At 36.5% G+C, this 23,742-nt stretch overlaps 1 protein-coding gene and 1 long non-coding RNA gene across 3 annotated transcripts; both read left to right on the plus strand.

The window, feature by feature from the left end:
• The first annotated feature begins 7,332 nt into the window (after positions 1-7,332).
• On the plus strand, positions 7,333-12,219 carry LOC147489571 (uncharacterized). Its single transcript, XR_015201252.1, has 3 exons — positions 7,333-7,471; positions 7,570-7,754; positions 11,459-12,219. It is a non-coding gene; the product is annotated as an uncharacterized LOC147489571 (long non-coding RNA).
• Positions 12,220-13,195: 976 nt separating this feature from the next.
• Positions 13,196-20,595, plus strand: LOC147489572 (anthranilate synthase alpha subunit 2, chloroplastic-like). Of its 2 annotated transcripts, XR_015201251.1 has the most exons (12): positions 13,196-13,518; positions 13,796-13,980; positions 14,085-14,274; positions 15,033-15,184; positions 16,342-16,457; positions 16,569-16,815; positions 16,949-17,005; positions 17,157-17,309; positions 17,959-18,039; positions 19,477-19,563; positions 19,685-20,090; positions 20,225-20,595. XR_015201251.1 is itself a non-coding variant. In XM_086571134.1 (11 exons), exons 1-11 carry the CDS (start codon positions 13,344-13,346, stop codon positions 20,009-20,011), a joined length of 1,770 nt encoding a protein of 589 aa, XP_086427260.1. In that variant the 5' UTR covers positions 13,196-13,343; the 3' UTR covers positions 20,012-20,159. The 2 variants fall into 2 exon arrangements, 1 of the variants encoding a protein (XP_086427260.1); XM_086571134.1 differs by lacking the exon at positions 20,225-20,595 and having other exon boundaries at positions 19,685-20,159.
• The last annotated feature ends 3,147 nt before the right edge of the window (positions 20,596-23,742 follow it).

Consider the following 23,742-nt stretch of genomic DNA (forward strand, 5'->3'; position numbering starts at 1 on the left):
TTTTTCTGGGTGGTAGCTGTGTAATTAATTGTTTGGGAGTTGTAAATACTCTGATGGTGGATGGAGATCTTACAACAACTCCCAAAGAACATCTATGCACTAACCTAGTAGATGGTTTAATTTAGTGATTCGTGCATTAGTTCAGGTTCTCGGTTATTTTTTGCTTCTTGTCAGCTATATTTCTATCTATATGCATGTGCTTTGTTTCAGAGTACAATGTTTTTTTTTTCTCGACTCTAACTGTGCCAAGTGCACCATGAAAATTATTTCAACTAGAATTTAGACCAGCTAACTACTACAAAAACCTGTTAAAACTTGATTGATTATACTCGGTACAACTGCAGCTACATAAGTGATTACTTGATGTCTAGTTGCTTCAGTTTGCTTATAAGTGATTACATTAGACAAACCCATTTAGCAATATATGCATGTGGTGATAACTAGATTGTGCAATTAGTAAGATCTGAAACAGTGCATGTGTGCCTCGTTAGTTACTTCTTTCTTTTCAAGTTAATAGAGTATTGAAACTATACCATTTGATGCACGTGGGGAAAATATACATTTGCTGCACACCTCTACTTCTCATCATGTTATCTCCTTCCCCAACACCGTTTACGACCTAGTCAAGTAATCTCCTATGTTTTGCACTCTTTTCCTGTTAGGTTGTTAAAAGTTCTTATTTTTATGTGAATTTTTTTTTTGCTGCACACACAAACATGATCATCTTTCGCTTTATAACATAGAAGAAGTTAAACGAGATACTTGGACCAGTTAGTTGTCGGGGGGGGTATGTACTTTGGTAAGTGGGACTTCTAGCTTGTTTCCTTGTCATAAATATTTGCTGCTAATTGATATTTTTATGTCCATCCCTCTCTATACATGTTTATAGCCGACTGTTTGCTATCTCTATAGGATGCATTCTTATTGGGATCTTTGGAAGATGGTATGAATGCCCTTCTTAGCATTGAGGTAGTGCAATTAAGAGTTGCTAGGATTTATCGTTAACAGATAAAAAATAGTTATACTTGGGTGTTTCTTATTCCCTTCGTTCCTCATTTTGTCTATGGATTGTTTCTTGAAGTCCTTCACTTGCTCATGAACATTATGCTTTTTTTATGAAGAAATTCATTATGTAGTTTTGACTGCCCGCTTACTTTGGTGTTATTGCAGATGAAAGGGAGTAAACTTCATAATCGTGTCAGGTATTTAATCACTTGGCTTTAAAATTCATACTTATAAACCAATTAGAGTTATGGTAAATTAGTATACTTGCATGACCTATTTTGTTCTTTGAAAAATATTAGCAAATTGTGTATGCATTTTTTGTCAATGTTTTTAAGTTTAAACACTCATTTACTGGGTATATCCATTGAGTTTCTAATACATGTATGTGTGCTTGTGTTTGTTTGTTGGGTGGGTGGGTCTTTGTGCATGTGTGGGAAAAGGAAAGGGTAGGGGGGAGCGGCCATGTGCACGTGGAAGTTGTTTTGAGGACTCATCAAAAGTGATCGAGTTGTTAAAAGCATACAAACTGGTTCGTAATTGGAACAAAGAGTTGTTAATGTCTAGCAATTAAAAACATAACATCTACCAATAAATATAGGGAGGAGGCATGGAATTCCTTAAAGGAAATTGATATAATTAGGATGGGTTTCATGAAGGCGGGAAGGGTTTTGGAAGCTAGGCTGAACTTATATTTTTATTATAGCGAGAATATCATGTGTTTTATGTACTGAAACTATACAACTAGAACCTATATGCCTAATATGTCCTCTTTCTTTTGCTAGATTAGTAGATTGGTTTCGTTTTGCTAAAAGACAAATGCAAGGTTCTTAGGTTTGTCAGAAATTCATGCCAATGATGAAAAACTCTTGGTAAGTCTTAAATATCTTTTCATTGTTGCTTTGACCCAAGTTGCATTGCTTATTGAAGGGTTGTTGCTTTTCTACAATTTTTTCTGATTTCTTTCTCAAATGTTTTTTGAGGCCAAAAGCTATCTTTTCTACAGGCTGTTATTTTGTTGCAATTGTGGAGCTGCTCATTTTCTATTTGAACAAATCATTCTCTATTTGAAGATAATACGGAGAATGTTGAAAAGCTAGACTGACTTTGCTTGTTATGTTTGTCAATGTATTTCTATGTGTATGGTTGAAATGAATCAAAGAAGGAAATAGGAAAGCTCATTGACATGTAGTTTTTGTTTCTATGTAAATTGGGATCTGGATTGGAGGCTTTGTTCTATAGAGTTTAATTGGTGGCTTTTTTTTGTTATTAGATTTGTTACTTGAGTTATTGTGGTGTGATGTGTTTGTAAAATGGAATAGTCAAATGTGCTAGAGATATTTGTAATGCAGGGCGGATACAATTTGACCATAAGAATTAATTTTTTTTTCCTGGATTAAAAGTTTAGTAACAGATATAACTGTTACAAACGAGTTGACTAATACTATATCGCACATCTATTACTAACGGATACTTCCGTGACAAACCAAATTATCTTTTCCCGCTAATTATTACTAATGGATATATCCGTTAGAAATGACACATTTAATTGGCCAACAACAGTTAGCTATCTGTTACAAAGAATTTTAGTAACGGATATAACAGTTACTAAAATTATTATCAGTAACGGTTATATCCGTTACTAATTTTGGCCTAAATGAGAGTGACGCCCCAGAGCTAACGGATATAACCGTTAGTAAATGCCTTTTCTGGTGTAGTGTCTCATAGGCGTCCTTCGCCGCCTTGGCCGCAGCTGTTGCTTTCTCCACGCACCCAGTGTACATTGCCAGCTCATCATTTGCTTCCTACCATGACCATTTTCTCTAGAGCGACCTGATCGTGCTACTTCTTCAATTCGTCATAACTGGCTTGGAGAGAGACTTGAACAGAACGCACGTTCTCTAGTTCTTCCTTCATCTTTTCTCGCTCGCCCTTATCAGCCTCAGTGATCACGGCCAGCTCTTTCAACTTTTGATACCCGGATAGTACCTACAAAGCAGCAGTACATCCAAAAGTTAATAAATCATCCTACTCATACACAGCAAAAGGCCAAGTTATACAAGTACGTACCAGGCAATATCCAAGGTCCATGGCCCTCACATTTGCAGCAAGGTCGCCCATAGCATCCAAGTTCCGTCGATCTCCATCAAGAATGATGTTATCCAGCAAGCAACTCGCGATTGGAGCCGACTGGAAGCTACAGTCAGACCTCATCACGGATTGGGTTTCTCCAGTATCGGGATTAACATAGGTGACACCCGTCTCAAGAGCGCCACCTTTCCCCTTACCAGGACCAGCCTTGGCACTACTCTTGCCAGAAGACTTTTCTCTTCTAGCAGTAGGAATAACAACCACAACAGTAGTACCCGGCCTCCTCCCTCTCGAGTGGGTTCAGGTCATCATCTCCCAGATCTACCCTGTGGAACGACCTCACCCAAGAGCCCGAACCTCCATAAGAACGCCCAGTTTTCTTCCCTACAGAACGGTGACCAGAATCCTCCCTCATTATGCTTTCCAGACAAGCTGCCTTAGCCACCCTATCGTTGTCAGTAATAGCTTTTCTTTTTAACAAACTTCCAGGTTCACAAACAGAAACTCTCAGCTCATCTGCATCCACCAGAGTGGGCGATCATCTCTTAGTTTGTTCCTGGGAAGTAGGATCAGAACCAGAATGGTGTCCCTTCCCACCACTAATCTTAGGCATCCCACCATCACCCCCAGAGGCCCCAGCACCTCCCACATGCCTCAAAATCCAGCTCTGGCTCCTATTTCTAGCCTCTCTGGTCAGAACGCCACTATCTTCCCGCTCCATGACGAACTCGCTAAAAGACTCACTATCGACCTGACCACGAGCCCTTTTCTTTTGACTCCTCCGCTTGAGCCTTATCCCACAACCTCCCCTTTCCATAAAAAAAAAAGCAGCTACCTCGGGCAGTTTCTCTTGCTTGTTAGCTCAACTAAGCCTAGCAAACCTCTCGATCACACCCCGGTTAGTACGACGGGAAACAGCCAATTCCAAGGTCAGTTCAAAACCAACAAATATTGCTCAAATATACAACAAAAGACACAAAAACATACCAGAAAAATTGCAAACCCTAGCATGAACTGCAAACCCACTAGCACAGTAATTTCCAATTAATAACAACGGCCTTCTCTCCCAAGGCTCGTTGCTCACACCGTCAAGAACGCTCGACTTCCCTGTTAGCGTCTGCAAACTAAAATTATTAGCACGAGATCACTTCACAGCAAAGTGTTCAATAATATCAGCAATCTCAACATGGTACCCCAATCTCTCATTCAACAGGTCGAACACTCTCAACAAATGCCAAGTATTGCCAATGAACTGGCAAGGTGCTTTCTTATAAAATTAAAAAATAATACAGATAAGTGGCAAGAACATTATTCTCATGCCAGCTCACAATTGCCCCTCACAAACCACCACCCCATATCCCCGTGGGACGAACGCGTTGCTTAAAGCGTCAACGTCATCCCCAATTTCATGTATCTCCAGGTCGCTAACATATATACCACAAGCATCTCTCAAATCTCCAAAACTTCCCAAAGCACACTTATCTACATTTCTAGGGGGCAACCCACTGGAAGAAGAACCTTCACAACGACCAGAGCTACTCTCCACAGCAACTACAGATTCAGATCTTACATAATCTTCTTCACTATCAAACCCTAACGACCTACTATAACCTCCTCCGATCGTGCATCATCGGAGTCAGACATGTTTTAAGACAAAAAAGGAAAGAACCTAACAAGCAAGGCTTAACTACAAAACGAGAAGAGGAAAAATGGAAAAGATTGAACTAACTTGAGCACTTAACGATCTCAACAATCTGAAGAAAATGAAGCAAAACAAACAACTCTCCAGTTCCCCAAACCGTCTTATACACGCCACCCGTTTAGTTCCCAATACAAGTCATCATTGCACTAAACACTACCCGACACGTATCCTTACGTTTTGTCTTCTCAACTTCCACAAAACGAGGCGGTTATTATTCCACACATATGCTACACACGTGCAAACGTTCTCTCTCAGCAGATCGTTTAAACATACTAAACGACCTATTGAGATGGGGCTATATGAGGGAGTAGTATTCACCACACATGTGTCCATCATATACAGAACTAACAACTGACCTCCTATCCTCGTCCTCAGAGCCCGCTTCATAGTGACTCAACTCATGCAAACAACCTATTCAACTCGCGCCGAGAGTGATGTTACCACCAATCGATATCCCGTACCCGACCTTCGAGCTCGCTTCAAAGTGACTCGAGTCGAGTAGACGATCTCACTAAGAAGCGACCTCCATAGCGCTCACTCCTCTCGTTCCACAACGGCTCATAATGTAAGTCTTTATTACACCCATCAAGACCGACGCTTCAAGCACGCAGCTCATTGATTCTCCATAACTCGCCATCATGGCTCATAAGTGACCTGAAAACCTGGATCTGACCTGAAGTGGGAGAGCATGAGGCACGAGCATCTTACCTATATAAAGAAGATGAGGAACTACATCTAACCTGATTCAAGTTCACCCCCTAGAGAGAACTTGTAGTTCGTCCATACGAACTCGATCAATTCAATCTAAATATCCCAATCCCTTGATCAAGCCTATATTTGTAAAGAGAACCAAAAGCATCCTTTACATATAGCAAATACAATAAATATTTAAAATAGGACCAGTTTTGTCTATTTTGTATTTTTATTTACTAAATTACTAATCATTAATGATCTAATTTTTCTCAAATATTTAATTGAGTCATCCAAAGATTTGAGAGACTCATCTAATTTCACCTAGGTAAGCTTTCTCGATCTTCTCCCTCCATTTTGATTAGTGAGATAGGAGACATTTGATTAGTGAGATATATATATGTCTATTTGAAAGGATTATTAATTTTGAAACAGAGAGTTGTTTATTTTGGTCATTTTTGGTATATGGACATTTAAATTTAAAAATATAGTTGCTACCCATTTCATAATTTTTGCTAATGTATTTGTAATTTTTTTCTTATTTTTTGCACAAAATTTCTCATATTTTCGTTTTTTGTGGTCATCGAATCAAAGACCGAAAACAAAATTTAATTCCTTGGATATATGAAGACTTTGGTTCAAAATTTGACTCAGGTATGAATGGTACCTTTAACAGACTCAAGAAATGGAGATTATGAGAAATACTTGGGAAAAGAGAGGTGGTAAGATCAGGACATGACAAGAGCACATGCAAGTAAATGTCTTGGCCAAGAAAGTGAGTTTCAAGGAGAATATGGCCTTGTTCCCACGCCGTCAGCCTGGTTATGGGTGAATAAGCAGTGACTTCAGTAGTTGAGTAGTTCAGTGTAATGAAGATGAGAATGTATTCTCGATCTCAAACTGGGAGGTGTGTTTGTTTTTCCTTTTGACATCAACGAATTAGTATCGTAAACCTGATCAATCGAGTTTGCCCGTTTTTCAGGTCAGGTCTGTGAAATTAAAATGAAGGTGGTCGTTGGAACTTACAAACAATGACACGTCTAGGTGGGAAAACCCGGAATGTAAATCCCATGCTTAGATAGGTGCGTAGAAAGCATTGTACAAAATATCAGGATATGGGTATTTATCGATATTCAATTTCTGGATATGTATCGTGGATATATCTCCATCTTTGAAGATATTTGACATTGTTTCACATGCAAATATTATGGATATATCTAAAATATCGACAAATATCGTAGATATTGTAGATATTTCTTAATATATCATGATACATTATTTATATTTATTTGAAATATAATAGTAAATATTAAATAAAATTGTTATATACACAAAATATCGCCAAATATCTCAAAATATCACAAATATCGATAATATCGTTTAAATATCATTGATATTTGCAGTCGCATATATCTCTGAACATATCGTGATATTTATATATCTTTTTTTAAAATTTAGATAGATATCTCCAAATATCGTGATATATCGAGATATTTTGTACTATGGTAGGAAGTGTAGACATCGAGCAATGATTAATGAATTTCTACGGTCGCGACCCCTCAATAAAAGTTCTAAATTACGACCCTTATGACTTATCATGTCCCATCTTACTTTCCTCGCAAATGCTTTCGGAATTTCCAAAATCTTACAATCATCACTCGTTGTCACAGTGCCACTGTATCCAAAACAAGAAAAGAAATATGAATGCAACTCACAACCATAAGTCATAACTCGACCTCACTACTACCAAATACTGAACACATTTAAGAACATTTAAGATTCCATGTTGCATCATAAATTCCACATGAATAGAAATTGCGTCACTCTAAAAGACCCTCATTTCTTTTCAACTGTTCTTAGATACAAACATGGAAACACTTGTTTCCTCTCACCTGAGTCAGTCTACATTTCCCTTACAAAGAATCGTCTCGAGAAAAGTCTCTCATCGTGTCAACTTCAATTCCACACCCTCTATTCCATCACTAAGTACATTTCTCTCTTTTACTCTTTTTTGCAATTCTATTTTTTTTTCCCTTCTTCAATTCCAAACTCATTTTTCTGTGCATTTTTTTGGTTGTTTGAAGCTATTGATGCAGAAACTTTCATCAAGGTTTCCAAGAAGTGCAACATTGTACCCCTATACCGGTGCATATTCAGCGATCAACTGACCCCAGTGATGGCATATCGTTGTCTGGTAAATGAAGAAAATAGAGAGGCTCCCAGTTTTCTGTTTGACTCGTTTGGACAAGGCTTTCAAGCATCAAATGTGGTGAGTTTAAATTTTCTTTTGTAGACAATATTTTGTCCTATTTTAAGAATAAGAAACAAGATACAGATGTAACAAATAATATTCTAACCTTGTGACATATGAGATAGGGGTGGGAATTTGGCCCTAATGACCCTAACCCGGCCCTGACTGACCCGACCCTAAGCCCTAGAAAGCCCTTAACAACTAAAGCCCTCACAGAGTTTAGGGCAAGGCCGACCCGGCCCTAATGCTTTCTAAGGCAGGGTCAGGGCAAAGATTCTGAAATATAGGCTCGACCCTAACTAAGCCCTAACCAAGCCCTAGTTATAATTTCACTATAAAATACACAACTAAAACTATCCAACTCCTTGTTACATATTTTCAATTAAAATAACACTGTCCTTTGTAATTTATCACTTACCGTATAGGTACTTCTAATAACTTGTCTTATATCATAAAAACTTGTAAACCTAATTGTTTCTATCTCACAACTCATGTACATCTCACAACTCCCCGTCTAACCTAGTCGCCAAGAACAATAATGAGCACTTGGGCACTCAAAGCCTAATGAAAAAATAGGTTGACGTCAAGTAAAACTCATTTCATACTCTTATTTGTCTTTGTGTTCTTCAATGTTAAATGTAATTTTGGTGAGATTTGAGTACAAGAAATAACGGTTTATGTCGGTGAAAACTCATTCCAAAATGTGTCTTGTGCATTTTAACTGTAATTTTGAAATATAAATATGAGTCTCTATGTACTTCAGTTTATTAGATTGTAGATATGCATTTTAAATTGTTGGACTTATCAAGAATTATTACTAGATTGGTTGCTATTCAAATTTCAAAGTGGTGGGACTTTGAGTTTGCAAATCTTTGAATTTTTTTTGTAATATAAATGAGTTTTAAAACTGATGCAGTAAAAAAAAGAAAATATATAGGCCCGGCCCTAAACTGTTAAAGAGGGCTTAGGGTAGGGTCAGGGCTTGAAATTTAGACTTATGACCCGGCCCGACCCTAATAACTGAAAGGCTTTAAATGTTTAGGGCCGGGCTAACTCGACCCAGGCCATTGCCCACCCCTAATATGAGATGGACCACATCCACAAAATAAAATTTGATGACGCGGTCCATGGAAGGAGGGAAAACATTATTGGGTTGATTCCCAACACGTACTCGTCAAGTAGTGTGATTAACGAGGCAAGTGATCGATCTGAAGTCAATGCCAACCCAAGTCGTGATAAAGAGAGATCATTCTCTCTAAATTTTGGAGAGATCAAGGCAAATAGCTGTTGGATGGAGAAATTCCTTCTCGAGATCGAGGTTGTTGCATGGCCCACAACTGACAAACCACACTAAACCGTATGATCATGTCATCCAATGGCCGATATGAAGTGCGCACTAAATTTAGAGAGAATGATCTCTTCTTATCATTTGCCTTAAAAAAATATGGGGTAGGAGGAAGTGTTTTGGTGTCACATTTGTGTCCGTCACAAGGGCAAAATAGTAATTATCTGATTTTCAAAAACTTAAAAAAACCAAAATTGATGGCATAATGGTAAATATTTGAATGTTTAAGTCTTAAAGATAAAAATGGTGGGCCAAGCATAATAGTGTCCACACATTATTTTTTATTTTTTTTGTCCTTTTTGGTGTTTTTTTATCTCTTATATGGACCCCACTAGAATAAAATAATTAAAAAATATAAAAAAAAAGAAAAAAACTATATTTTTTCTCTCTCTAACTGTGGGCCCCATATATTTTAAATATTTTTTGCTCACGTGCATAGCCCGTACTATTAAGAACATTACACCAAAAAGCTTAGTTCTTAAGTTAAGATGAGGAAAAGATGATGGTTTTGGTTGTTGTGTTAATAGCTGCTTTTCATGAGGATGAATGTACCTACGTATTCAATCTACATATTGGAAGAGGTGGTGGAGTTTGAGTTAATAACTCATATTGGGATCAATAACCAGACTAGAATCAAACCACACATAGTTTTTGGAGGTGACTTTTATAGGTGCTGAGAGACTAGAATCAAGCCACACATAATTCTTGGAGGTGACTTTTATAGGCACTGGAAACTGATCAGCACCTATAACCACAATAACAACCTCAGCTACACAACAAACTCATAGGTTGAAGCAACACAACAACGTGGTGGTTCTACCTAATAAAGCCAATATATTTTGACAAGATAAGTATTAGCTCATTACGTATACAATTCATTTAGCTCGTCACAACGTCCTCACATGATCCAATATATTCATTCAATTTATTCTATATTTCAACTAATTAGATCCGCAGACGTCTTGACGTTTTGGTATACACAATGTTCAATAACTGAGGGCTTGATTTTAATCTATATCCTTCGAAAATCAATTTCAAAATACTCATGTCGAGCGCCCTTACAACGCCCTCCTCAACACATGACTTCCAAATCTAAGTAGGTCCACGACCTAACTCTTAGCACATATGCTGAGCACGTACCCTCACAATGACCTCATACAACATTCTAGCACGGAGGTATAGATTTTTATCAAATTATCATCAAGACATGAGGAATACGGACACATCATTGACATCCAAGTTAACACATCTATATTTTTTCGTTTTCCCAACTACGCTATAAATCCTTACTCACTACTAGTAATGTTTTTCATGGCATAGCTTCACATAGTGCAGGTCAATTCCATAGCTTTGGATCACTAAGGGCTCACAGTCGCACCTACTGTCTATAATCACCAAGGGCTATATTCTCTATTTGCTCGCACGTTCAGCCCAACAACTGAGGCCTTGGCTATTTCATCAAATCACAAACAACCGTCTCCTCCAATGATGTCTTGTCCACCACTCGATCATCCAGACTTCTCCGAATTTCTTGTTAGCCCGTCTTCTACAAAGACACCATAACGAGAGAGGGCAAGGTAAAAGACCTCCTACTCTAAGTCGATCATAACCAATTTGACTCAAGCACTTGTCACTCGGGCATTTGTCACTATACTCGGGCAGTCGTCACTCAACACCACCTCGTAATATCATTACCTGCCACTGTCATCATTACTATCATTATCCTTAAGCCTCCTTCCCGCCGTATTACATTAACCATTACAATCATTCACCATCATTACACCCTACGCCAGCTCAGAAAAGCCTGAACACCTACGGCTACTACCCACGTGCTTCTTGTAGAAGCATGTCACACTTTCCGACCGCACATCTGTACTCATCAGTACACGTGTCGAATCCTATATACATTTTCAATGCCTATAAAAGCCACCTCCAAAAACTACGTGTGGCTTGATTTCAGTCTGGTCATTGATCTCAATCTAAGTTATTAACTCAAACTCCACTACCTCTTCCCATACACAGACTGGATATGTAGGCACCTTCATCCTCATGAAGATCAGCCATTAATAACAACCAAAACCATCTCTTTTTCTCATCCTAACTTGAGAATTAAGTCTTAATTTGGTGTAATTGGTGTAATCTCCTAATAATCCATTAGGTAAACTTAGACATTTACAATAAGAAAAGATTTAAAAAAAAATGTATCCATCTAAAAGTCACCAAGATCAGTGCAAAATTGGCCTTAAAATTATATTTTCCACGTTAAACAATTAATCACTGTTTGACCAATTTTGACTCATGTACCATGTCTCTTGACCAATCGATGTATATTGATTTTGTGTGTCTTTAGTGTTGTTGTTCACTAGTTTGAGTTCAGCTGATTATGTAGGGGCGTTACAGTGCAGTGGGACATAAGCCAGTGATGGAGATATTGGCAAAGGAGAATAGGGTGACAATAATGAACAATGAGGATGGTCAAAAGACTGAAGAATTTGTTGATGATCCACTTATTATTCCTCAGAGAATCATGGAAAGATGGATCCCTTCCCAAATTGATGAGCTACCAGATTTCTTTTGTGGTATGAAATTAATCTTTGATGTTCCATTTTCTGTTAATAGAATAGAACTGGTAAAATGACACATACGGCATACCATTTGTGACATAGTGACATCTTAATTCTTACATCAGATGGACCTATGGACTATGGTCGCGCCCACAAATATAGAAATTTATGAGTCTAATTAAAATCCATGGCCCAACTTTGATTGGATTTGGCAATAAACATCCATGGCCCAGCTTTGAGTAAGATACCAGGTTACCCTTAAGCCCATTTCTTATGAAAACAAAGTTACTGTTTGGGTCAACAGTCTTTTGCTGTATTACCAATGACCATTTATCCCTATTAAGTAGGAAAAATCTTTAGATTTAGAAAGTACATAGATAATGAAAATATATGAGATAAAGAGAAGACATAATTGTGCTTGCAATTTAGGATTGTAGAGATTATTGAAATGTTTAGATAAGGTTAGGACTGTTTCACATCAAACACCTTTATACGGACTTCAATTCGATGTTGAAGGATACAGTTACACACTGAAACTAGTGGATTATGATCAGCTAGGAAGTTACCAAAAAAACAAGATCAGCTAGGAGTATAGGACCACATTCGTTTACTATCCAGTGACACTCCTTCTCCAGTTACATGTATTATTTTGAGGAATGCCAATGGCAACCCAATTAGTTGGTTGCATAAATGCCACCTTATGGCCTTCTTTGGATGCCAAATTGTGCATCCGAGGACCTTATGGCATTATGCATCTCACAAGCTAGTGAGTTGTCTTCTAAAATTCCTAGTTTAAATTTTCCCAAAAATTCGTCAATTAAAATCTATGGTCGTGTTGATGAATTTGCTTTGGACATTGAGTTCATTTGAATGGAGTGATATAAATACTGTGATGTGATCGAGTGCGTGGCGATGCTATAGACTGCTTTGTTGAAGGTTTTTGTTTCAATTTCTAAGTTTTTTGAATATGATAAGATCGAGTCTGACTGCCATCTAGGCATCTTTTGGAATATATCCTACTAATCCTAGTCATGGGTGTTGGGAGTTGGGACACATATTGGCGCGCCCTACCGAATAGGCATGTGTGTTACAGAATATGCCAATGTGATTGAGAGTTCGTTTACCTGAAACAAAAGGGACAAACGGTTGGTTTTCGGAATCAGGATTCTCTGGAAAGAGTGCGGCGAGTGTAACTGGTTTGAGAAAGAAAACGAAAATTACCTTACTACAACTTGTTTTTCCGTACTAACTACTAAGGTCGTCGTTGTAATGTTGTATCGACTCGTGTTACAATTGTTACACGGAAATGTAACACGAACAAGTTTTCAAATTATTATTCAGACATTAATACGAAAAAACTTAATATAGAAAAAAAAAATTGACATTATCATCCAAATTAAGGTCATACCAAAATGTCAAAAGAATCTTTTTCCAACTGCAAAGAATCCATAAATCCCTAATTTGCAAAACCAATCAATACCCTTTTACAAATAACTATTAAAAGAATATATATATATATATTTATTAACATTACAATTACAAATTCTTTCTTTCCAAATCCAAAAATAAACAGTCTCTCCATTCTCCATGCGTGCCATGTGTAATCTCTCTATAAATTCTAGTTCAAAACTTTCTCTCCTCTCAAAACCAAAACGGTGAAAAAATTTCTCTGTGCTAAAAAAACTCATTAACGAATGCATGGAAGGCCTGGTTGTTTCACCTCGTCTTTTTTCTCCGTCAACTGTAAGTTTATTTCCAACGTCTAGTAATAGAAGAAGAAGTTCAATAAGTTCAGTTACTTTCATCAACTCAACTTCTCGTCGTTCTTTTCCTTCTTTGAAATGCTCTACTGTTTCTACTACTCCACCTTTAGGTACTGTTTCTTTTTTCACTTTTTTTTTTTTTTTGCTTCATTTGCTTATTATCTGTGTTTTCAAATACCCTTTTGATATTAGCTAAAATCCAGCAATGCCCAACAAAGGCCTAATTGCCAATAAGGACCAATTGTTATGGAATATTACTGTTTGGGGTTGCTGGATTTTAGCTTTTTGACTGAGGAACAGTTTATAGGAAGAATTTACACATCCCCGAATGTCGCCATTTTGAAAAAAGATTTGAGCTTTAAAATTGATTTTTTTTTTTTTTTTTAGCTGAGGAAGCAGTGAAGTTTGAAGAAGCGACGAAGAAAGGGAATGTAGTTCCGTTATATCGTTGTATATTTGCTGATCACTTAACTCCTGTACTTGCGTATCGGTGTCTTGTCAATGAAGATGATCGAGAAGCGCCCAGCTTCTTGTTTGAATCAGTTGAGCAAGGGGCTAAGGGAACGAATGTCGTAAGCCCTGGTTCACTTTTGTTTTGTTTGATTTAATTTGTCGTTTTGGGAAATTTGGGTCTTTTGGTTCTTGTGTATGAGCTTTTAGTGATATATATTGTTAGGGACGTTATAGCGTTATTGGAGCTCAGCCCACTGTGGAAATTGTCGCAAAAGAGAATTTCGTTACGATTATGGACCATAAGGCAGGTCGTAGGACCGAAGAATACGTTGAGGATCCAATGACGATTCCTCAGAGAATGATGGAAACATGGAAACCCCAACTTCTTGATGAACTTCCAAATGCATTTGTCGGTAAGGAGATTAAATCGTTAACTAATTTGTCGTATTGTGATATCCTATTAGTTATGTTTCGAAACGTGTCATAATTGACTTAAATTCGACAATTTGGATTTGTTCAGTGATAGGTATACGTAATAAAGGTACTCTATTTTTGATATTATGGTAATTAATTTAAATGGCAATTCTGTACAAAGAAAAAAGAAATATTCTGATTGACTAAGAACGATTTGTTTGTGATTGTATCAACGTATGAAGTTATTAAGATTGCAACTAAGGTGCTTTTAGCTGCACCACATGCATAGCTTGGAGAGTCAATTGTATTAGTGAATATGGCGAATGATACTTTTTCATACAGGTTTTCTGATATTTTCTCTTGATCAAGTTATTTTTTTTCCGAATAAGCTTAGTGATCACAACTTCAGTTTTGAGGAATTACATTTAGACTCACCCTTACTATGCTTTCTACTGAAATGAAAATGGTTTATGGTGTTATATATGTTCCTTTCATCTGTATCTGTAGTCGTAGGTAATATGACATATCTCTTTATATTGGTGTGGGTCTGTACATCTCTTTTACAATACAATCAACTCTTCATGTGTACATTAGTATCAGATATCAGTCATTATAAATTCAACCCAAGAGTTTTTCATATTTCTCTAATTGCGGAGAGCTAGCTATCTATGTTTGTTGACTCGTGCTGCCTGTATCAATGAAGAGTTATTGGAAAATATGAAAAACTCCCAAACTGATTCAGTGCAATCATGAACAGGTGGTTGGGTGGGTTATTTCTCGTATGATACTGTGCGATATGTGGAAAAGAAAAAGCTCCCATTCTCAAGTGCACCTCAGGATGATAGAAACCTTGCAGATGTTCATCTAGGCCTCTACGATGATGTGATAGTATTTGATCATGTTGAGAAGGTAATCTGGCTTTGATCTGTTATTCGTATATGAGTTCTCACACTCGACAAATTATTTAATTTGACAATTAGACTTATACAAATCTTTCCATTTTCCAATTCGATCCGCTTATGTTCTCATATACAATGACTATAACTGCGGAACTATACTTATAAATTGAGGAAAGCATACTTAAAGTTTGAACAGGCAGTTAAATGTGAGATTCATGTGATATTAAGAACAGATATACAGGTTTATTAGGAAAGTGGGTGTGTGAGATCTTTATTTGGCACATTTGTCATACAATTGCTTATATCCTCATTTGTGTTTTCATTGTTTGCATCCAACTGGCAGCTCACTTCTTGAATCTTGTTCTGCTTTCCTTTTATATTTTCCTGGATTTTGCTTATCTAAACAATAGAACAAAGAGAACTGAAGAGAGGTTTCCGAATACTTTTATGTATTATTTAGGTGGGGTGTTGTTCTCCCGGGTTCAGCATCATTATAAATTCTCTGTTAGGTGGTGGATACAACCATTTGAGGGTTAGAAACAAGTAAACAACGTGTCATATGAGTAACATTCATCAATAGTCACATTTTTGTCACTAAATGGGGATGGGAGGGGCGTGAGAAGATATGAAAATAAAAAACGAATGGAACGGATCCATGACATACTTACTTTTTGTGCCCACTGAGGATATAGCCCGACTCTACCTCAAGGCTACAACCTTTGGTGTACGCCACACTGAAAAATGCTATAAGGCGAATCTCAATGCATAGCATCAGTGTGATTTGGAAAGCATTTGTCGCAAATGAGCATCTCTAAGTTTTGTCTTGTTCATCGCACTAACGAGGATGCATTCCATCTAAGCCAACAGGACATTTTTGTTATATATGATATTTTACTTATTTTCCTTTTTGTGAAACAAAAATGCTTGAGTTGATTTTCTATTTTAGGTTTTGAGATTATGATACTGCATTAATAAACCTACTCTCTCATTTTACCATTTTCCCATCTAAATTTGATTTCTAATTTGTCATTGGACGTTTTTGTGTTTGGAAACTACAACTTTCCAGTTTCTGTGTAATTAAGTTTAGTTGTATCTATGGTCATTACATAAACATGTTAATCGTATTTCATAACTTCATTGTTGATTATTGTTATCTTTCTTCCTCAGAAAGCATATGTGATTCATTGGGTGCGTGTAGATCGATACTCAACAGTTGAGGAGGCTTATGAGGACGGAATGAACAGATTAAAAACTTTAGTGTCTAAAGTTCAAAATATAGATACGTGAGTATCTTTGTCACGCCCAATTCATTGGTCCCTTGGTTAGCATCCTTTCTTTTAGTCTCATTACGAGCATTAACTTACTTCACACTTGATTTAATTTTCTATTGTCAGTCCAAGGTTACCTGCGGGTGATGTGAAGTTACACACTCGCCAGTTTGGCTCTTCATTGAAGAAGTCTACAATGACGAGTGAAGCATATAAAAAGGCTGTATTGCAGGCGAAAGAACACATCAAGGCTGGAGATATATTCCAGATCGTGTTGAGTCAGCGTTTTGAGCGTCGAACATTTGCAGACCCTTTCGAAGTGTATAGAGCATTAAGAGTTGTGAATCCAAGTCCCTATATGACTTACCTGCAAGTATGTCTGATCTTTTATATGACTTTCGATGCATTACAACAATTATTTGTTTTTCTTGCATGGCTAGGCATATGCCTTCGGCTTTGTGATTATTTTTTCAGACTTCAAAAGTGTGTTTTTTAATTATTATCAGGCTCGAGGATGCATTTTGGTTGCTTCAAGCCCGGAAATTCTCACTCGTGTAAATGACGTGAGTTCAGAAAACTTCTTACATGTTTACCTCTATTTTTTTCCTCAGACAATTCTTTTATTACCTATGTATATTCTTAAAAAGAGAACTTGTTTTCCTTATGTTGGCATTTTATCAAAAATCATACGTGCTAACCACTTCCTTTCTACAGAATAAAATTGTCAACAGACCACTGGCTGGGACGGTTAGAAGAGGTAAGACAGACATTGAAGATGAGAAACTGGAGAAGCAGCTGTTGAAGGATGAAAAGCAATGTGCGGAGCACATTATGTTGGTTGACTTGGGGCGGAATGATGTTGGGAAGGTACTTGATTAATTTAAGTAGAAAATACTCATACGAAATGGTAACTCATATTTCTCCAATTCCAGTACATGCTGCATGTTTCTCTAATTCCAAATATATAAATTATCGTAATCCGCTTGAAAAATGAGAGAAGGCCGAAACCACTTAAGGCTGTACTTTCCTGTTTACCACATTTTTCTCTTTCTTTCTTCCTTCTCGATAACATATAATTTAACTGTGAAGAAGCCTAATAACCGAGACTCAGATTTGACATACTAGGCTACTAATATTAAAAGTTATATTAATGCACGGGGAGGTGTCTTCTTGCTTTCTCAGTTGATTCGAAGAAATCACATGTCCAGTTTTGTAATTATTGATGTTCCACTAGTCAATGAATAGTAAACTGCTAATAGAGGCAACCTTCAGTATGCCCATAGCTAAGTTACGGGATTCCTGTTCCTTACAGGAACTTCAGCTTGCTATGCTCATCCCTATGTAGCGAATCTGGGAATGTTATGCACCTGGTACAGCGAAATTTTACTGAGAGTGAATTGGGGCATGTGTTGCTGTGCATCATCACTGCCAATTCTATTATTTTTCTCTACTGTCAATGATTATTGGTTTCTAGCATATGCAGAAGGTTATCATTCTAAGTGGTCTTTCATTGTAGGTATCGAAACCTGGTTCTGTAAAGGTGGAGAAGCTAATGAATGTTGAACGGTATTCTCATGTGATGCACATCAGCTCAACGGTATGGAACTGTGCTTCCCGTTAGGAATTCTTACTCACTGTTTTCCCACGTAATAGCTTGAAGCGTTGTTCTCTAGTAAATATTTAATTCTCATGTGCTCAGTATGGTGTCTACTATAAATCGGACTTTCCCTTAGGCTTAGTGAAGGACTCCACTCTGTAGAAACTACAAACATTAACTCGTCCAAGTTACCTCCGCCTAGCATCAAGGCCATGAGACCTCAATAGATCTATTAGATACTCAAACTCCATTGTCCACCAATCCTGTAGTGTCCCCCTTCAAATGATTTTATGTAAAAGAGAACATAAAGGACTAAATGTCATAAAATTAGTTGAGTCACTGCAGTTGGGTGACTCTTTGTTATTATTGATCTGAACTGCTTTGAGGGAGTCTGTCCTTACTTGGACTCTCTTGCCCGGCCTACTTCTGTCGTTTCAACTTGAACAATATTGTGGATCAGTTGTTCTAAACAGAGAGCCAACTTCCACTATCCCATACTGTATCGGATCAGTTTACCAATTGCTGTCCTTACTCTGGGGAGAGATACATTTGTATTGAGTTTCCTCGTCCATGGCTCCATGCTGGTTCATTGTCAATAAGATTGGCCGCATTTGTATTGAGTTTCCTCGTCCATAGCTCCATGCTGGCTCATTGTCAATAAGATTGGCCGCAAAACTCAGCACTTCCTTGGCCCATCTTAGAAAACACTGCCAGCATCAGCCAAATATGTGATAGGTATAATTTGTCTTGTCTGTGTATCATTTAGATTGTGACATGAGTTAACAAATATAACTCCACGGTGATTAGTTTGGCTTTAGAACTGCTTCCTATCCTCGTCACTGCATTATTTTATGTGTAGGATTTTGTATGCTGCTTGCTCCAAAAACCATTTGCTTTTCCATTGCATTGTGAGTTCTCTATCAGTATGTGAAAGGCAACTTCCTGTCCATTTAGAAGAACTAAGTAATACACTTCCGTCCTCTTGCTATGGCAGTTTATTTAAGTTTTCTATAACTTGATCCAAGTTATTAACTATCTATTTATTGAAGCAAGCTCCCAATCCATGATCCTGTTGCATAATTATTAAATGCAAATTTAAGCTCTGCAGCAGGGTAGAATCTGAAGCTGCACTTGAATGCACATATACTCTTTTGTGGTGCACAACAACTGATGCAAGCACATGATTCTGCTGCTTAGCTGTAGAAGTTCATTTATATTTATGGAAAAGATATCTTTATAACTTTTTATCCATAATGTTTAGTGTATACTATTAAATCACTGTATATCTGGTTGTTATAGTATACATCTGATTATTGTTTTGGCTTCTTTTTGTTACTTATTCTAACTTCGGGTGACTTAATAAATCTATCTGCTACACGGAGTGCAGAAATGTGCTGCCTCAAGGCCCCTTGTGACTACTTTTTTGCTTTCTTGCAGGTTACTGGAGAGCTGCTTGATCATCTCACTTGCTGGGATGCTCTACGTGCTGCATTGCCTGTTGGAACAGTTAGTGGGGCACCCAAGGTAGGTTCTGTAGCTTTACCTAATTGTGTCTTCCCACTGTGCTTCTCTTATTAACTTGGCCTGGGGAGTTCTCCCCCTTTTATACTGTGTGTTTATGGTATTGTATACTCTGATGTAATAGGTTAAAGCCATGGAGTTGATAGATCAGTTGGAAGTCACGAGACGAGGACCATACAGCGGTGGTTTTGGTGGTGTATCATTTAATGGAACTATGGATATTGCACTTGCTTTGCGGACTATTGTCTTCCAAACTGGAACACGTTACGACACAATGTATTCATACAAGGATGCAAACAAACGTCGTGAATGGATTGCTCATCTTCAAGCTGGCGCTGGTATTGTAGCCGACAGTGTTCCTGAAGATGAGCAGAAAGAATGTGAGAACAAAGCCGCTGGTCTTGCTCGAGCCATTGATCTGGCAGAATCAACATTTGTGGATAAGGATTGAAGCATATCTTCCTCCTCAAAATCAAGTGTTTGCTGTTTTTCCAGTCAGCTTTTACAATTTTGTTGTCTTTTGAACTCTGGTGAAGTGCAGTGCCTTTTGTTTTAATAGTCATAAAATAATTTAGAAATTAAATCTCTTTTTGGTATTATTCTTTTTAACTCATATATTGAAACAAACATAATACAAAATGCTGACCACCTAAAACTCCTGCAGATATCAAAAGAGTGAAAGGTTGCGGCATTTTTGTCATGGAAAACAAGCATATGGGCATATAAGAGCATCATCAACGCATTGCTAAAAGTCATTTTTACTGTGAAAGGTAAAAACTTATTTGGCAATTATGGTCTCCAAAGCCAAAGCGCTAGGGGTGTAAAACAGGCCGGGCTGGGTCGGTCCTCTTATGTAGTGAGGGGCTATGAGGGCCAATGTTAAAATTGTGAAGCCCTAATTCTCACCTCCGTCCTCCCTTTAGAGAATTGAGGGCCGGGTTTGATTATTCTCTTAAACTCTTTATTTACAATATAATCTTGTTAAATTGATACGCGGTAAATTAATTATCAAGTTTAAATAATAGCTTTTTCCAATTTTGATTTTGGTTAATGTACTTAATTAATAATTTTGTTAAAATTTGTAAGATAATAAAATTCAAAAATTTCGTTCTTAAGTTTTATGTGTCGATATATTCTATGAATCAATAAGAAATGTATATGAGACCAAAAATATGATGTGGTGTTATAGATTTGTAGAATAACTTATGTTTAATTAGTTGAAGTTGATTAAAAACTTAATTACCATATGCCAAGGATCATATCACATCACTCTGATTTATATTTTATTCTTGTTTATATATGAAGAAGTGACCCGGGTTCATATCCCAATAATGGAACAATTTGTTATTTTAAACTAGATTTTTGATGTAACGTTAGAGGAGCTTATACAAAACACTAACTTATGTTAAACATACTTTTCATTTTGCTATTTATACAATTATATACTTTTTAACAAAATATAAATAAAATTATATTTAAAAGTTGTGAGGACATTAATGAGACTTTGTGAGGACCTTTGAGGACATTTACCTTTCTCTCAAAACGTGAGGGCCAGGCCGAGCTAGCTTTTATATTGCATGAGAGCTTAAATTTGAAGACTTTTTCGGCCCATGGGCTGGGCTGACGGATTGAGGGCCTTTTTTTACACCCCTAGAAAGCGCTGCCTAGATGGTTGTTTATAATTTTATATCCCAGCAATTGCCATATTCAAAACCATTTTTGGGAAAATTATCGCAGAGGTTCGGACGGGGACAATTTTAACCCGTTCCATTATCGGACAAGTTTGAAAGTTTTTGTTTATTTGTTTATTTCTTTAATAAAAAAATCAAATTTCAACAGCGGCGCATTTTTTTAAAAAAATATTGGTTTTATTTGGGAAGGGACAATTTGTCCCGTCCAAAATTTTTGATTTTTTTAATGTAAAAATCAAATTTCAATAGCGCGCGTTTGTTTAAAAAAACATTGGTTTTCTTAAACAGGAAAATTTGTCCTGTGTAATATATATATATATATATATATATATATATATATATATATATATATATATATATATATATATATATATTCAAACGGGAACCTATACCCATCCGAAATAGAAAATGAAAATTAAAAAAAAAAAAAAATGCATTGAAACATAAGAGCATCATCAACGAGTTGCTAAAAAAAATTGTCATGTTAATTTCAATTTTTTCGATATTTTCAGTTTCAATTTAGAACTGCAGAACTTGTCCTGTGCAATGTTTTGTTTGTTTTTTTATTAAAAACAAATAAAACATTCAAACGGGAATAGTTATCCCGTCTTTCCTTAATTTTTTTACTAACGGCAAAATTTGACCCGTTCAAAAAATTCAAAAAATGATGATGAATTTTTTTATTACAACTGTTTTAATTTTTTATTAAAAAAAATGCCAAAACTTCTGGACAGCAAAACTTGACCCACTATTAGTGCGAGTGACTGCTAAATTAATTTAACAATTGCTGAAATAGAAATAGGTGTTTGGCAGCGCGTTGGTGAACGAAATTGCTATAAAAATTGTTACTTGTCACCACTATTCTAAAAATCGGTCTAGGTGGGCCGCCTAAGCAGTCTCTAGGTGCTAGGCAGTGCCCAACCGACTCGTCTAGGCCCAAGTCGTTTAAAAAATCGGTGGACCGATTAGGCGGCCTCTAGGCGGTCCAATCAAGTTTTTTTTTTTTTTTTTTTTTTTTTTTTTTTTTTTTTTTTTTTGAATAATTAAATGTTAAAAATTAAATACCCGTGTATGCTTAAGATTTGAATGAGTTTAAAAGACTAAAGTTCAATGTAAATTATATACCACTATAAGAAAGAGTATGTTTTTATATGAAGTTAATTTTCTTAAACTATTATACATTTTTATAATAAGTATCTTTGTTTGTGTTTATTTTTTGAATTATGGTAAAAGATTTTCTTCATTTATTGTAGTATATATATATATATATATATATATATATATATATATATATATATATATATAAAAAAAAAAGCCTAGCCCTAGTCAGCTCTCCCCCGCTAACTCTTGCCTAGCATTTTTAAGAACATTGCCTATCACATTGCCAATAAAAAATAGCAGCGCGTGGGGTTGATGATTCTCTAAGAGAAATATAACAATTTTATAACAGCGTTGATGATGCTCTAAGGTCTCTCCCTCATTAGATTGCTTTTCTCTAGCTGATACCATTTGTGAGAATAGGAAAATTGTTGTTTATCACAAGGCCCAATTTTTCCATTTTGACCGATATATCTGACTCCACAAAAACTGATATATATATCGGAAATATTGGTCAACAATCAATAAAATCAGTCAAATCAATCGATATATATCGAACATATTGGCAATTTATATCGATATATAGTAAAATGCGATATATATCGGTCAGAAAATGGGTCAATATATCTCACTGATATATCGGATTATTTTCATATCGTGTACCCGAATTCCAATATATATCGTGGATATATCGATATATCGGATGATAATTTGGGCCCTCGTTTACCATTGCTTTCAATCTGTAGTTGGTAATTTCCGTGTGAGAAGTGAGAACTGAAATCTTGTTGACCACCCACGGGCGGCCCTGAGTTTTGGGGCCCTAGGCGAGATCCTAAAGTATGGCTCCTGGCGATAAATGATGAAAAATACTATAACACCCCGTGTTTTTATTTTTATTTTTCCTAATAATAATAATAATAGATAATAGATAAAATAAAATAGGATAAGTGTTAGTGGAAATAGGAGACGTGGGTTTATGGGATAAACCTTTTTCCCTATTTTGGGGGTCTTGTTTTTTTTAACAGAAAGGAAACAGAATAGGGTTGGTCAAAAAATACACAGCGAGAGTTTTATAGAGAGGAGAGAAAAAAAAAAGAGGGGATTTTACTAAAAGAAGAAAATGAAGGTTTTTCTGGTAGCTGGTTGATAATCGGAGCGCGCTACAGGTGAGTAGAGTTTATCTCTCACCACTACTAAAACTATAATTTTTGTCTGTTTAGAATTTACAAATTTCATAAACTATGATTTTCGTCTGTTTAGTATTTACGAATTTACTGTCGAGTGTTTTCGACCAGTTTTTATAATTATTTATTTCTGTCGAAATTGTTTAGTTTTTATTTGAACTGTTGAAGCTCAAGAGAGCGTCAATGGCGGCTCCTAAATGCGTATCGTT

This window comes from Coptis chinensis, chromosome 7 (assembly GCF_015680905.1).
Source record: "Coptis chinensis isolate HL-2020 chromosome 7, ASM1568090v1, whole genome shotgun sequence".
Lineage (NCBI taxonomy): Eukaryota > Viridiplantae > Streptophyta > Magnoliopsida > Ranunculales > Ranunculaceae > Coptis > Coptis chinensis.

Bases quoted from the DNA above. Each gene is read 5' to 3' on its own strand.
- LOC147489572 (XM_086571134.1), top strand. From the start codon at position 13,344: ATGGAAGGCCTGGTTGTTTCACCTCGTCTTTTTTCTCCGTCAACTGTA. The intron at 14,275-15,032 runs GTAAGGAGATTA...AATCATGAACAG, and splicing joins ACTTCCAAATGCATTTGTCG to GTGGTTGGGTGGGTTATTTC. The intron at 18,040-19,476 runs GTATGGAACTGT...GCTTTCTTGCAG, and splicing joins TGATGCACATCAGCTCAACG to GTTACTGGAGAGCTGCTTGA.